General features: G+C 33.4%; 1 protein-coding gene across 9 annotated transcripts in view; it reads left to right on the forward strand.

Moving 5' to 3' along the window:
* Positions 1 to 15,302, forward strand: part of CCDC88A (coiled-coil domain containing 88A) — a 125,254-nt gene that overhangs the window by 63,951 nt on the left and 46,001 nt on the right. For all 9 annotated transcript variants that reach the window (XM_082743550.1, XM_082743552.1, XM_082743551.1 and 6 more), the window contains exons 9-14: positions 1,438 to 1,519; positions 3,959 to 4,117; positions 5,527 to 5,673; positions 6,783 to 6,927; positions 10,035 to 10,219; positions 14,186 to 14,323. In XM_082743550.1, the coding sequence (XP_082599676.1) occupies positions 1,438 to 1,519; positions 3,959 to 4,117; positions 5,527 to 5,673; positions 6,783 to 6,927; positions 10,035 to 10,219; positions 14,186 to 14,323 (856 nt within the window). The remainder of the gene's footprint in view (positions 1 to 1,437; positions 1,520 to 3,958; positions 4,118 to 5,526; positions 5,674 to 6,782; positions 6,928 to 10,034; positions 10,220 to 14,185; positions 14,324 to 15,302) is intronic.

A 15,302-nucleotide genomic window follows, 5' to 3' on the forward strand; every position in this document is an offset into this window, starting at 1 on the left:
TTATTTGACAGAGGTCACAAGTAGGCAGAGAAGCAGGCAGAGAGAGTGAGAGGGAAGCAGGCTCCCTGCTGAGCAGAGAGCCCAATGTGGGACTCAATCCCAGGACCCTGAGATCATGACCTGAGCCCAAGGCAGTGGCTTAAACCACTGAACCACCCAGGTGCCCTGGACTTCTGTTTTTTGGGGAGTTTTAGGATTACTGATTCAACTTCTTTGCTGGTTATCAGTCTGTTCAAGTTTTCTTTTTCTTCCTGTTTCAGTTTTGGTAATTTATATATTTCTAGGAATTTACCCATTTCTTCCAGGTTGTCTTAGTATTCAATCCAATGCAAATTAGAATAGTAACACAGAATTTTTCAGTTATTAAATTGATTTTCATATAGGCACTTTTATTCACAATGATTGCATTATAAATTGATAATGACCTTTCTGGAGGCTGCTTGATGGTATATATCAAGAACATTTAAACATGTAATGTACTTTTATAAATCTGGCCTGAAACATACAAGGTTTTGGGGAGTGGGTGGGTGCATTGTTTTGTTTTGTTTTTTTAAGTAAAGTACATCTAACATGGGGCTTGAACTCATGATGACCCTGAGTTCAGGCATCACAAGCTCTTTCAACTCAGCCAGCCAAGTGCCCCTAAACATACAGTGTTTATTTACCAAAACATTATTCATTACAGTGAAAAGTGGAACTCCAAGGGACTATTTCTTCATTAAAAATTATGGTTCTCAAAAAAAAAAAAAGTATAGGTATGATGAGATGTCAGTAGTGGATTGCTTTATACAATGAACATTTACCGTTTTTTTATTAAAGAACAGAAGGTGGAAAAGTAGAGTTAGTGAATGGAAACTTGAGTTTGAGCAGCTTGACTCTGAAAGGGCATTAGAAAATGGGAGAAGTAAGGTAGTGAGTGTAAGAAGAAGAAGAAGAATAGGAGAAAATAGAAGATGTTTATAGACTACTGGGAGGAAACCAATAGGGATATATTTTATGTATTTGTATAGCTGTATACACTTTCCTTTAGACCATTGTAGATGTTGAAAATAGTTGGAGATCTTTTAAGACTCAGACCCAGATCCTAGTGCCTTGCTTAAAAACTCTTGCAGTGTCTTTGAGAGGGAGAAAGACAAAAAGGAGAGTGAGAATAGGGGATGGCAAGAAAAATGAAGAGAGAGAAACTATCTTATGAAGTTAGAGGGTGTCGGTCACTGAGGTTATTAGCCTTTGGGGAATTTTAAGGAGGAATCTGATTGATGTCATGTAATCACACACATTCCTAATATCCATTTCTTTGTCTTTTCCCCCTGGATTAGTGGATGGCTAATAGGATTTTCAACTAGATATTCAGTAATGATAATACATTTGTATTAAAGCAGATGATCATGGTTTTCAAAAACAATAAACTGATGATTTAAAAAATTTTCATTTAAGGGAGGAAAAGACTGAACAGTTGTTGGACTGTAAGCAAGAACTTGAGCAAATGGAAGTAGAACTAAAAAGGCTCCAACAAGAGGTTTGTACCTGAAACTTTTATTATATGGGACCAGTCAGTAATTGGAAATTATTTTTCTGCTTGAAATTTATAACCTCTGCCTTAATATTTTATGATGTTACTGGGGCTTAAAAATTACTTTTTTCAGTGTTTTTCTGTTTAAAAATGCCAGAGCCCAGGAAATCAGTCTTTGGACTTTACATTTTCTATATCAGTGCTATTCATACTTTCCTAGAATTCATACTTTTCTTTGAATTTCCTAGAATTCTAAGGAATCTCTTAGGACTTGGGGTAGTTGCAAGTTTCTCTTTTTGTATATTTGGCTTCCATGGCTGGGAAACTGGAACACCTCTACTGTGAAGTGTGGTGCTTAATGTGTATCTCCCTAAGTCTCTAGTCTCTGAGAGTGCTTTATGTTAACTTACAGATGACAGAATGCTTTTTAATTTTTTACTCTTTACCTTTTAAGTAAGATCAATTCTTTTTACCTTTTAAGAGTTCCTTTTATTTTATTAGAATTTTGTGTTTGGGTTTTTTTTTAATCTTGAACCAAGACTGTTTAAGAATTTACTTCTTTTAATATTTATAATGTTTCATTTTTATTTGGAGGTAGGCATGAAGTCTACTTTTACCCATAAGTGGTAAGGATTGTGGTAGGCCTAGACAATTATTTCTTCTCCTTACTTTCCCTAACTTGCTATTTTAAATTCAGGGAATACTCCACTTGCAGAATCATAAACTGGGACCTTTTCAGATGAATGAGACTGGGAATCAAAATCTTCATTTCTAGATATGCTGTGACTGCTATTCTGCTCTTCCTTGGAAGCATGGTTTTTTGTATATGTGCTCCCTGTAAAACAGTAGTTTCAATCTTTTTTTGTCTCAAGGCTCTTTTCTACTATTAAAAATTGAGGTTTATATCTACTGGTATTTTCTGTACTTTAAAACTTAGAATTTAAGAAAATATTTATTTAAAAATAATATTCAACCTATTCCATGTTAACATAAAAGTGGTATGCTTATAACCATTATTTTCCAAAAACAAATTAGAACAATGCTACTCTTCTGCATTTTTGCAAGTCTCTCTTTTTTAAAATCATTTTGCAAATGTCTTTAATGCCTATCTTAATTAAAGGCTACTAAATTCTCATATCTGTTTCTGCATTCAGTCTATTAAGATATCATATGCCGTGTAGCCTCTAGGAAACTCCATTGTGTCCCCATGAGAAATGAGAATGAAAAAAAAATGTTTTAGTGCTATTATGAAAATGTTTTTGACCTCATGAACTTCTTGAAAGGGTTTCAGGGACCCACAGATGTCCCTGGGTCATGCTTTGATAACCTGTTCTAAAGGTTTACGAGAGAGCTTTTAAAGATTGAATTTTTGATATCTGTCTAAAATGTTATTAAACACTAATCACATGCAACTAATATTCACTTGGGAGTTTAGAAAAACCCAGTAGGATTTTTGTATGTTACAACAGTTTGGATAGAAACATAATTTCTCTAAAGTAACTAATGATCAACTTTAGTGATACAGTTTGCCTCTTCCGTATTTTCACTATCTTGTATTTTAAAGTTAACTTTTGCACCTTTAATTCCAAATGGTTACGTTAACTAAAGGTTAACTTATTTTAAAATATGCTGAGTAGTTTTTACATTCCTAAGTAGTTATCATTATTTAAAAATTTGTATGTAAGCATGTTTGTATTTGCATATAAACACATTTTAAAATAATTTCTATTCTTGTTTTTTTTTTTTTTTAAAGATTTTATTTATTTATTTGTCAGAGAGAGAGCGAGCGAGAGCGAGCACAGGCAGACAGAGTGGAAGGCAGAGTCAGAGGGAGAAGCAGGCTCCCTGCGGAGCAAGGAGCCCGATGTGGGACTCGATCCCAGGACGCTGGGATCATGACCCGAGCCGAAGGCAGCTGCTTAACCAACTGAGCCACCCAGGCGTCCCTCTATTCTTGTTTTTTTTAACGCCTTCATATATCTCCCCATTTTATTTTTTTATTTCTTTTTAACAGGTTTTTATCCACTTAACATTTTTCATAGCCACACAGCTGGAGCCTGGGTTCTCTGCCTGGAGACTCTGGTGTGGGTCTTTACAGAATGGTCAGTGAATTCCTGATAAGGGAGACTTGGTGAACACAGTCTCTTCCCAGAGGTCAGGAGTGATATAGCTGTAGGTTTTGGAAATGGCCTCTGAAGTTGCCTTGGCAAAGTTGCCCAGGGTGGCAGTACAACCCCTGGCCGAGGTGTAGCAGTTGTCAGTACTGGCCATCAACAATAACTTCCTTATATCTAACAGCTTAACTGAGGTATAGTTTACATACTGTGAAATTCACACTTGTAAAGGATACAATTCATTGGAGTTTTTTTTAGAAAATTCATTGAGTTGTGCAACCAGAGATTACCTATTTGAAAATTGAAAATACTAATATTTGTTTATATTTAGAACATGAATTTGCTTTCGGATGCTCGTTCTGCTAGAATGTACCGAGATGAATTAGATGCACTTCGAGAAAAAGCAATCAGAGTGGATAAACTCGAAAGTGAAGTCAGCAGATATAAAGAAAGACTACATGATATTGAATTTTATAAGGCAAGAGTTGAGGTATGTTGCATAATTTAAGCTATTCCAATTATTTTGTTTAAAAGTTAGGTTTTTCAAAATGCACATAATAAATTTAAGGAACTTTGAAAATGTTGAACAAATTATAAATACTTTAGCTGCTTATTTTATGGTAGATCAGCATATTGCCTTTATTTGTTAAAAGGGATCTCTGGACATTATTAATTTTATTGAACTGTTTGGAGTGCTTTTATTCTTTTATTTAGCTTTATAGGTAAGGAAGACTTGAAGTTCTTCCCTCATTGTCAAAATATATACTTCTACTGATTTCAAACTTGTTTCTAGAAGTGAAAGCAAAGCATGTTTCTGATTATTGGTCAACTCAGAATACTAAACTATGATTAAGAAGGCACTCTCTCTCCTTTTCCCCTTCTGAAGGTGTGTGTCTGTGTGTGTATTTAGAAAAGACAGCTTTTCTTACTTATTGGTTGCAGTTCAGTGTTAGAAGAAGTTCAGTCTGACCTCAAGAATTTGGCGGTCCTTGCTTCTACATTCTGTTTTTCTTTCTCAGTTAATTTTTTTCATTTCTGAAGAGGAGAGTTTTATCAGTTTCAGTATGGTGATAAGAAGGAAGGAGGAGTATGCAAAATGAAGAAGTGAAAACATTATAAGAGAAAGTAGTTAGAGTATGTTAGCCTAAAAGTTACCAGAAAATAGACTGAGTAGATACCAAAGACAAGGTGCTTATGTGTAAGCATGGCACTGTTAAGAGAGCCTTTTAAATGCCACTATTTTAATATACTTTCTTTTGACTTTAGTTTATAATCCACAAAAATGTAGTTTAGGAACACAGATTTGTGAGCACATGTCTTCAAAACATATGTATGGATTTTAAGCATTTTCTCAAGATGCTGATATAAAATGTTTATTGATAGGAGCCTTAGTTTATGACCTATGTGAGTCTTAGCTCAAATATTGGTATTTTACTAAAAAACCCAATGTTTCAGGTTCAAGTTATAGTTTAGAGAGAAGTCTTTAAATCTATTTTAGCAAAAGAAAAAACATTAGCCCGGATTCTATGGAGATTTGTGTCTTAAATATGAGAAAAACTACTTCTACTTAGTTCCTTATCCTTGTGACTAAGAAATTTAAGTATACCCTGACAATTTTATGTAAAATTATAGTAGTGTTACTCATCCTTGCGTAAGTACTGAGTATCATGTTTGCATAATATAGGTTAAATTCTGAGGGAAAAAATATGAAACCAGGAAAACATAACTGCATCTCTTATTCAGTAGCTTTTGCTCTTGCATAAAGAACTTTTGATAAAGATAGCTTAATGTCTTATTTTACAATAAAGATTTTTTTGTTTCAGAGCTGTGAAAAATTAACAGATTTAACATGTGAAAAATTAACATATTTCTGATAAAGCCTATTTGAAATTTTTATAGGAATTAAAAGAAGACAATCAAGTTTTATTAGAAACAAAAACCATGTTGGAAGATCAATTAGAAGGAACTAGAGCTCGTTCTGATAAATTACATGAATTAGAAAAAGAGAATTTACAGCTAAAGGCTAAACTGCATGATATGGAGATGGTAAGTAATGTAAGATTGAACAGTTGCACAGTTTCTTAGGAAATCTGTCAGATTCATCTGATTTCCCCATAATGACAATAATGACTAGTTCCTGTGGCCTTAACAGAGGAGAGATGGCTAAATAAATTAGATGTTTCCAATTCTTTATAAAAACAGGAGTGGTACAAATTTTTGCTTTTGTTACAGAGTAGTGTTAATTATTAATTTTGTCTTCTGCTTTGGAAAAAAACTATTAAGCTATTGTGTAAATATGCCTTTAAAATATAGAAATAGGGATGCCTGGGTGGCTCAGTTGGTTAAGCATCTGGTTTTGGCTCAGGTCATGATCCCAGGGTCCTGGGATGGGGCTCCTTGGTTGGCTGGGAGGCTGCTTCTCCCTCTGCCTGCTGCTCTCCCTGCTTGTACTCTTTTTTTTCTCTCTCTCTCTCTCTGACAAATAAAATCTTAAGATAATTAATAAAATAAAATATAGAGATAAAACTGTTTGCTAGGGGTGGTGCCTAGATGGCTCATTTGGTTAAGGCCATGCTCCCCCGCTCCTGGGATTGAGCCCCACATGAGGCTCCTTACTTAGCAGAGGGTCTCCTCCATCTCCCTCTGGCCCTCTTCCTGCTCCTGCTATCTCTGTTTTTTCTTCTGTCTCTAATATAAATAAATAAAATCTTTTTTAAAAATTAAAAATTTGCTAAAATTTAATATTGAGTCAGAAATCATTTGCTATATATAATGAAATATGTGAAGAATAGTCTTCAGTGTCCCCAAGGATCACTTTAAAAGAATATCAGACAGGGGTCCCTGGCAGGCTCAGTCAGTGACTTTTGATCTTGGGGTTGTGAGTTGAACCCTATGTTGAATATAGAGATTACTTAAAAATAAAATATTTTTAAAAAGTTTAAAAAAAGATTTAAAAAAATCAGACAGCTGATCAATATAATGATCAGTATGAATAATTATAACTGATTATCATCTTCAAACTGAAAATTTTAAGGAACTTAAAATTTATCCTCATTCAGTTTCTGGTAAAAGTTTTTAAGTAATAGAGTATTTAGCTTGAAATTACACTAGTGGTGAGCTTTCATTTCTTTTCCTACTCCCTGACAATAAAAAAGGAACGTGATATGGATAGAAAAAAGATTGAAGAATTAATGGAAGAAAATATGACCTTGGAAATGGCACAGAAACAAAGTATGGATGAATCATTACATCTTGGCTGGGAGTTGGAACAAATATCCAGAACTAGCGAGCTTTCTGAAGGTATTCCCAATATTTTTTTTATTTAAATGGATAAATGAATATGTGAAGTTGTATTTATGCTTACATTTTTTGGTGTTTCTTTACAATTCTTTATTTTCCCTTGCTGGACATATCTAGGAGGCCAGATGGCTCCCTAATAAGTACGATTTCACAGATCCATGTTCCCAGGTCTGGTCTTTATCTTTGCACATCTTACAACTCAACTTTATGAGCACAGTAAAAGATTTGATCATTTAGGCACTGTTTCATATTAGTATCACAGGAATCTGGGATACCAGTTTATTAATTTATTTTAGGAAAGAAAGCCGTCTACTCAATAGAATAGAAAAGTCATATTAGCTAATCAACCTGTCTTTAAGTATAGACAAACTTAAATAGAAGTCAAAACACAGTGGGAAGATTCTTGTATGTAGCCAGTGTAAAGCAAGTTAAGGATCTTAAGGGCTACTTTCATCAATATATGTATTCCATTTTAACACCATACCTAGCAACTAGTCCAGCCCAGTTTTACCCTAGAGATAATGAAAGGAACCCAGATAAATTTATAACTTTTGACTTTTTTCCTTGTTTGAGTTATAGCTTTGAGTATACTAGTACTGATTTACTTTATTGAAATTATGCCCATGCCGCATTTATTTGAATTAGATTAATTCCGTAATTCCTCAGTTACCCAATGTTAGATTATTTCACCTGTTTTCCTTCCTTCAAGATATTAAGCATCTATCATGTATAAGATATTGTACCAGGCCCTGAAGATATGGTGATAAGGTAGACATAGGTTTGAGACAGCTTATAGTCTGATGCTTACAGGATAATTACTTCTTCAGATGGTTCATCCTATTTACTACCATTAGGTTTTTCCTAATTTTACACATGAAAACCTGCTTCCAAATTCTGGGATCCCATGTAAATTCATTACACAGTAAGTAATGATATTGAGCCAGTGAACTTGCTGAGATGTGTTACTTAAAGTACTCGTGGAACCTTTTTACTGTATTTTTTTGTGTGTATGTGAATTGAGTTATAAAGAGAATAATTCATACTTAAATGTTTTCTACTACTAGTTAGACAATTAAGAGTTTCATCTGTTATCTGGGAACAATAATAGTATGTTCCTGGTAGGAATATTGCAGGATTGAATTCATTACTACTTATGAAGCCTTTAGTAGAGTACCGGTAAATGGTAGGCATTTGAATGTTTATTGTTATTATTTTTGTCATCATCATCATCACAGTTGTCTTGCAATTCGTATTAGGATCATAGCCCTCAATACTTGTTTCAATGTGGCGTGTTGTTGTTTAACTATTCAAGGGAATTGCTTTTTAGAAAATTTGTAAAATGTGGAAAAATATAAAGGAAAACGTGAAAATCACTAATAAATTCTGCAGTCATTTTTGACATTTTAAAAAATTTGCTTGCAATATGTTTCTACACACAAATAGACATTTTAGACCTCATCAGATCAATGTGTATATACAATGCAGGTTCTTTTTTTCATCAGAGATTATAATGTAGGAAGCCTCCTATGTTATTAAAAATATGTTGTGAGGGGGTACCTGGCTAGCTCCGTCAGTAGAACATGCAGCTCTCGGGTTCTTCAGTTCAAACCCCATGTTGCACATAGAGATTACTTTTTAAAATTGTGTTGTAAGCATCCTTTTTAATTCTTTATAGTCTGACCTGAAGCATCTTTGAAACACACGTTATTGAAAGTATTACTAAGGTGTATTGAGTATTGTAGTCTAATCTTGTTTAATTGAAATGCATTTCTACCGATCATGAAGTAAAGTTTTATTGTAAGACTTGGACAACTAATGGAATTTAAAAAGTCAGTGACTATCAGTTGTACCAGCTTTCAATTAAAGAATAATATGCAGGGGCACCTGGGTGGCTCAGTCAGTTAAGCAGCTGCCTTTGGCTCAGGTTCTGATCCCCAAGTCCTGGGATCGAGTCCCACGTCAGGCTCCTTGCTCGGGGGAAAGACTGCTTCTCCCTCTCCCTCTGCCTGCCTGCCTGCTGCTCCCACTACTTGTGCTCTTTCACTCTCTCTCTCTCTGTGTCATATAGATAAGTGTATCTTTAAAAAAAAAAAAAAAAGAAGAAGATGCTAACTAGAATAAAAACTAGAAATAAGAATTGAGGCTTTCTTTACTTACAGTCTGGGGGACGTTTTGCCAACCTAATTTTGAAAAGAATGTATGCTTGTATGCTTGTTGGAGAATATGTTGTTTTGTGTATGCATGTGTATGTTTGTGTGTTTCTCTCCTTAATGATGGAGAATTTCAAACGTACACAAAGATAGATAGACCTAGAGTACCTTCCTGTACTTCTTCATTTCTCTTCCTGAAATCTAAGATTTCAGAATGAATCTAGGTATTGTATTTCACTTTAAATCCTAATTTTTATATCATCCAAGATATTTAATTAATCTGCTTTAAGGTTATTAAAATAATTATTTTTGGCTTGCATTATATATAGAACTAGAAACTGAGTTCTCTTACTTTAAAAAAATGTAATGCCAAAATCTACTTAGAAATATAATTTTTTGACAAAATGGTATACATGTTGTTCTTTATACTCAAGTTTAGTAGCAATTCTTTATTTAGAGAAAGACTTTTTCAATGTGATCAGTGTATACTGTCTTTCCCTTCTTAAAGTCAGGATTAGGAAATAGGGACTTTTTTTGCCCCTTAGACTGTATTCCTTTAATTTTTGAAGATGTGGCATAGGATATGCTTTATACCTATGTGAAGCACACGATAGCTCTCTGAGAGACACAGAGCAATAACTAATTTGTACAAGTAACGTAAGATTCACTGAGGTTAAAGTGGCTTGAACATTGCCAAATTTCTCATGAAATTAGAACTGAAACTCTGTAGTCTGTTCAGTCTAAATTTTATATATTTTTTTCTCTAGAATGGTTATGGATGCATTAAAATTCAAGATTTACCTATCTTTTTTCTGTTTTTTTTTCCATTTGTCTATCTTGTATAACTATAAATTTTTTATAAAATTAAGGACCAGCTGATGTAGTACTTTTACACTCATTTTAAATAATACTGAGTATATATACTTTTACTAGTGACAGTATTCTTCATTATTGTAGCACCACAAAAATCCTTGGGCCATGAGGTGAATGAGTTAACATCAAGCAGGTTATTGAAATTGGAGATGGAAAACCAGAGTCTTACAAAAACCGTAGAAGAACTTCGGAGTACTATGGATTCTGCAGAAGGCAACTCTTCCAAAATCCTGAAAATTGAAAAAGAAAATCAAAGACTAAGTAAAAAGGTAAATAAAAACTAATGTTTAATGTAAGTTAGAGAATATATGTAGAAGTATAAATAGCCCTGTGGTTAAATGTTTATTTTCCTGTTTTTAATGTACTCTCATTATTTTAACTTATTGACATTTTCAGGCACAAATGAACTTCTATATTCATTCAGCTTCAACAATTATTAACTTGTAACCAGTCTTATTTCTACCCTTTTTTCTCTCCCCACAGCCACTAGATGATTTTGAAATAAATCCTCAACAATGTATCATTTTACCAATAAGTATCTCATTATATATCTCTTAAAAGTGAGAATTTAAAAAAAAAAAAAAAAACAAGAACAGTGACATTATCATGCTTAAAAATTTAATAGAGGGGCACCTGGGTGGCTCAGTTGTTAAGCGTCTGCCTTCAAGTAGGGTCATGATCCCAGGGTCCTGGGATTGAGCCCAGCATCAGGCTCCCTGCTCAGCGGGAAGCCTGCTTCTCCCTCTCCCACTCCCCCTGCTTGTGTTCCCTCTTTAGCTGTGTCTCTCTCTGTAAAACAAACAAAATCTTTAAAAAAAAGTTTTAATAGAGTTTGGTTAACATTTCAGTTTCTCCAACTCTATTGGCCTTTTTTTTTTTTTTTTTGCATGTTGTTCAAATCTGAATTAGAATAAGATCTATACACTTAACTGATGTCTGTCTTTTTTACTGTAAACTAAAACTAAACTGTATATGTAGTATTTTTCTGTTAAAGAAACCAGGTGGTTTAATCTAGTTTACCACAATCTAGATTTTACTCACTACATCCTTTTTAAAAAAATTTTTTTTAATTGACATATAATATTTGCCCCAGGGGTACAGGTCTATGAATCATCAGTCTTATATACTTCACAGCACTCACCATAGCACGTACCCTCCCCAGTGTCCATAACCTAGTCACCCGTCACCCTCTCCATACACCATGCCCCCCCCACCACAACCCTCAGTTTGTTTTGTGAGATTAAGAGTCTCTTATGGTTTGTCTCCTTCACAATCCCATCTTGTTTCATTTTTTCCTTCCCTACTCCCTAAGCCCCCCACTCTGCCTCTCATATTTCTCATATCAGGGAGATCATGATAATTGTCTCTCTCTGATTGACTTATTTCACTCAGCATAATACCCTGTAGTTCCATCCACTTCGTTGCAAATGGCAAGATTCACTGCATCCTTTTTATGTCACCTCACAAGTTCTTTTGTTCCAAATAGCTCTTATTTTATCTGTAGTCTTAATCAGGTTCAAATTGAGGTTTTAGTAAGAATATTCATAAGGAGGGGCGCCTGGGTGGCTCAGTGGATTAAAGCCTCTGCCTTCGGCTCAGGTCATGATCCCAGGGTCCTGGCATTGAGTCCCACATCGGACTCTCTGCACGGCAGCGAGCCTGCTTCCCCTTTCTCTCTCTGCCTGCCTCTCTGCCTACTTGTGATTTCTCTCTCTGTCAAATAAATAAATAAATAAATAAATATCCTTAAAAAAAAAAAAAGGAATATTCATAAGGAGTCTGTTTCAGCCAGGAGGTACATGTCTAGTTGTCTTTCTTTTTGTCATGTTAGTTGTCACGGAAAAGGTTTGCTTTGATCCCTTAATTCATCAGAAGTTGCAAAATCCTGATGAGGAACCCTCATGGGAAAAGCAGGTTGAATGTTTGATTCTTTCCCTTTATTTACCAGTTTCCTGGTAATGAATTGATTTTCTCATATTCTGAGATAAGTAATGAGTGAGTTTTTTGTTTTAGTGTCTTTATGAACTCAGGGATTCAAAAATATTTGAAGTGTTTCAATCTACTGCCTTTGTTTTTCTTACATCCTATGTCTCTAAGCTACTTTCTGAATTCCTGTGACACAGCTTTAGTACCCATTGTAAACCTCTGTGCTTTTGCCATAATAAACTTCTGTTAAACATTTCCTGCCCCAGATCTGGAGATAGCCATTTCTCCAGAAAGCCCTTGTTCTTTTAGTGGGAAATGGTATTTAAGGGCCACAATTTAGGTACTATGAAACCTGAATTTTCACTAGGTTTTGGTTCAACAGAAATATTCCAGTTGTGCAACAGACCAAGTAATTTATTTTTGACTGTCTGTCTCCATACACACATACATATATTATAGATGAATAGAATTGTATCATGACAACATACACAATATTTTTATCATGAATATCTCCCATCACATCTGCTCCCCAGTATGTGCTTTCACTTTTGCTTTTAGGTCTTGGTCACAGTGAACAATACTGTAATAAATATTCTTATACATGTGTTTATGTATTCTTTTTTATTTCTATATCTGGTCAGCCATGTCTAGATTTTTCTTTATAGATTCTGGGTTTCTAGACTCATTTATGAAAATCTCCCTCACCTTTAGACTAGTGATTTTTGAACTATGTAGTATGCATCAGAGTCACCTTCAGGACTTGTTAAAATAGATTGCTGAGTCCCATGCCCAGAGTTTCATATTTGTTAGGTCTGGGCTAGGGTAGGGGCGAAGAATTCTCATTTCTAAGAAATTTCTGAGTGTTGGTCTTCCTAGATTTTTGGAACCATGCATTGAGAACCACTGCCTTAGATAATGCGTATTATTTTGCATTTTGCATTTATTTGACCCTTTGATTATCTTGACATATTTTTACTCTTTTAAAACCTTTTGGCATCATCTTTAATCCATTAACCAAATAATCTTAATAAGCATTTGACAATCAAAATAATATAAAAGTAGGAGTGGCTATTTAGAACCTGGAACAGTTTTATTTTGGCTATCATTATAATTAGGTCTGGAAATTATAATTTGATTTTAAAGTTAGCCTTCAATTCTAACACATTTTTATTGATTCTAAAAATTTTTTAATAAATCCATTGTATGAAAGGTGTCTTTGGTAAACTGACTGTTTCACCTGAATTCCATTGATGTAAGACAAAAAATAAGTTTAATTAAATTACGGTTACCCATATATTTCAGTCTTTAATGGGAGAATTGGATTCATAATTAATAACTAAAACCTTCCTGAACATATTTATGTTGAATTGAGTAACTGGATAAGATTTGTGACTTTTTGCTTTTGACATATTACAGGAAGGTAGTCTTCCATATATGGCTATCTTCCGTTGATAATAAAATAGGAAAATTCAACTTGCTTTTGTAAGACTACTCAAATTCTTAAACTTCTTCATTATTGACATTTAGTATTTAAAAATGAAGTGGAATATTTTATACAGCTAAATCTTTATTTTCTTTTATTACCTGGTTTGAATATGTTGTATAATAATAGTAAAATCAAGTTGACGTAATTTAAACTGCTATTTTGCTATTTTATCTTTATTTTAGCCACATACCTGATTATATCTTTAAAATGTGTAATTGAAAATAAATTTAAACCTAGACTATAAACATATGCTGAAGTTTATTTCAGCCCTTTTTTCTCTAGTATTGTTCTCCTTTTTTGTCCCTCTTTCCTTTTTATTTTAAACCTAATCTCTGTTTCCTTATTAAACTTAAATCACTATTTCTTATCTTTCACTCATGCTTTTATATCCTCTTCTTCCTTCTTCAGAAAAATTACTTGACTGTAAAGTTTTACTTTATAAATCTCAAGCCAAAAGAGCCTTTCAATAAGATTTGTACAGTCTTCATATAGCACATAATTATCATATATTCACTTGGATTTATCTTTGTTTTTAGAAGTAGCAATGTACCCTTCAAAGATATACAGGTTATGAAAGATAGTCATGTCTGCATATTTTATACAGCTGCTAAAAGTATTCTATGCTAAAAGCATGAAATATTACTTGAATTTCTCTACTTAGTACTTAAACGTCACCATTTGAGTGTTAAAACTGTATTTAATTTTTTATTTGAAAATTGTCTTTTGGGTTTTTTTTTTTTGAAAATTATCTTTTGTTTTTACATGTTTACACTGTTGTAAAATACTTAATGATACATTGTTTTTTTTATTTAATTTTCTTTAGGTTGAAATTCTTGAAAATGAGATTATTCAAGAAAAGCAAAGTCTTCAGAATTGTCAGAATTTAAGCAAGGATCTAATGAAGGAGAAAGCACAACTTGAGAAAACAATTGAAACACTTAGAGAAAATTCAGAGAGACAGGTTCATAAATTCCCTATTAAGCAATATGCTTTGAAGTGTGTTAACAAAAGTTATTTTAAAGTTTAGGCAAACAAAATGTTCATATAACATGAAAGGCAAATATTTTAGAATTGCTTAAATTTTAGAGTAACTATGGTTTTACTTCATTTTCTATCCTGTGTATTTTAGGAAAATTGAAGGGAAAGCTTAGAGTTTTTTAAATGGTCAATATGCTTAAAAATTATCTGGTATAAAATTTTGTGATACCTGTGCTTTCAAGGGTCTGTGAAATAGGACTGAAGATTATAAAGTTTTTGAGTGGAGTTGGGGAGAAATGCAGCTGTACTCCAACCCTCAGGAAGAGGGGGATGTGGTTGCTACCTCTCGGATGCATTCTCATTTGCTTTCAAGTGTTTATTGGTCTTTCTCATTTGATGCTTTAGGAAACTGAGAATTGGATATATTGATTAACCTGCTATTTTAAAGTTTGTTACTTTTTTAGAAGTAAAATGATTAGTTTTTTTTTTAAATAAATAAAATAAAATAAAATGATTGGTTTTAATATTATCCAGGTGTAGTCCTCAGGCTACCTATAAAAATATAGGTCTCCATAGAGCTACAGAATAAAAATTCTAGAGCTAAGCATGAATCTGTATTTTTACAAGGTTCTCAGGGGATTATTTAATACTGACTTTTGAGAACCACAAAACTAGGCCATGATATAAATTGGATGGATTAGTTTTCAGATGTACCAGAGGATTTTGTTATTTTGATGTTTCCAAATTAGAATTCTTAAGGGAATGAATACAGACCCATATATATACACATATAAATATAGCAATATTCATTAAGAACCCACTGTGTATATGCATTGCAAATTTATTGGGAATAAAAAAGTCCTGTGTTCTTATTTGAATTTAAAACATGTAACTATGAATAATCCAAAGATCACTTTGATTAGTATTAAATACATCTCTCCTAACCATTTCTTTACATTATA

The sequence above is a fragment of the Mustela nivalis genome (genome assembly GCF_964662115.1).
Source record: "Mustela nivalis genome assembly, chromosome: 8".
Classification (NCBI taxonomy): Eukaryota; Metazoa; Chordata; class Mammalia; order Carnivora; family Mustelidae; genus Mustela; species Mustela nivalis.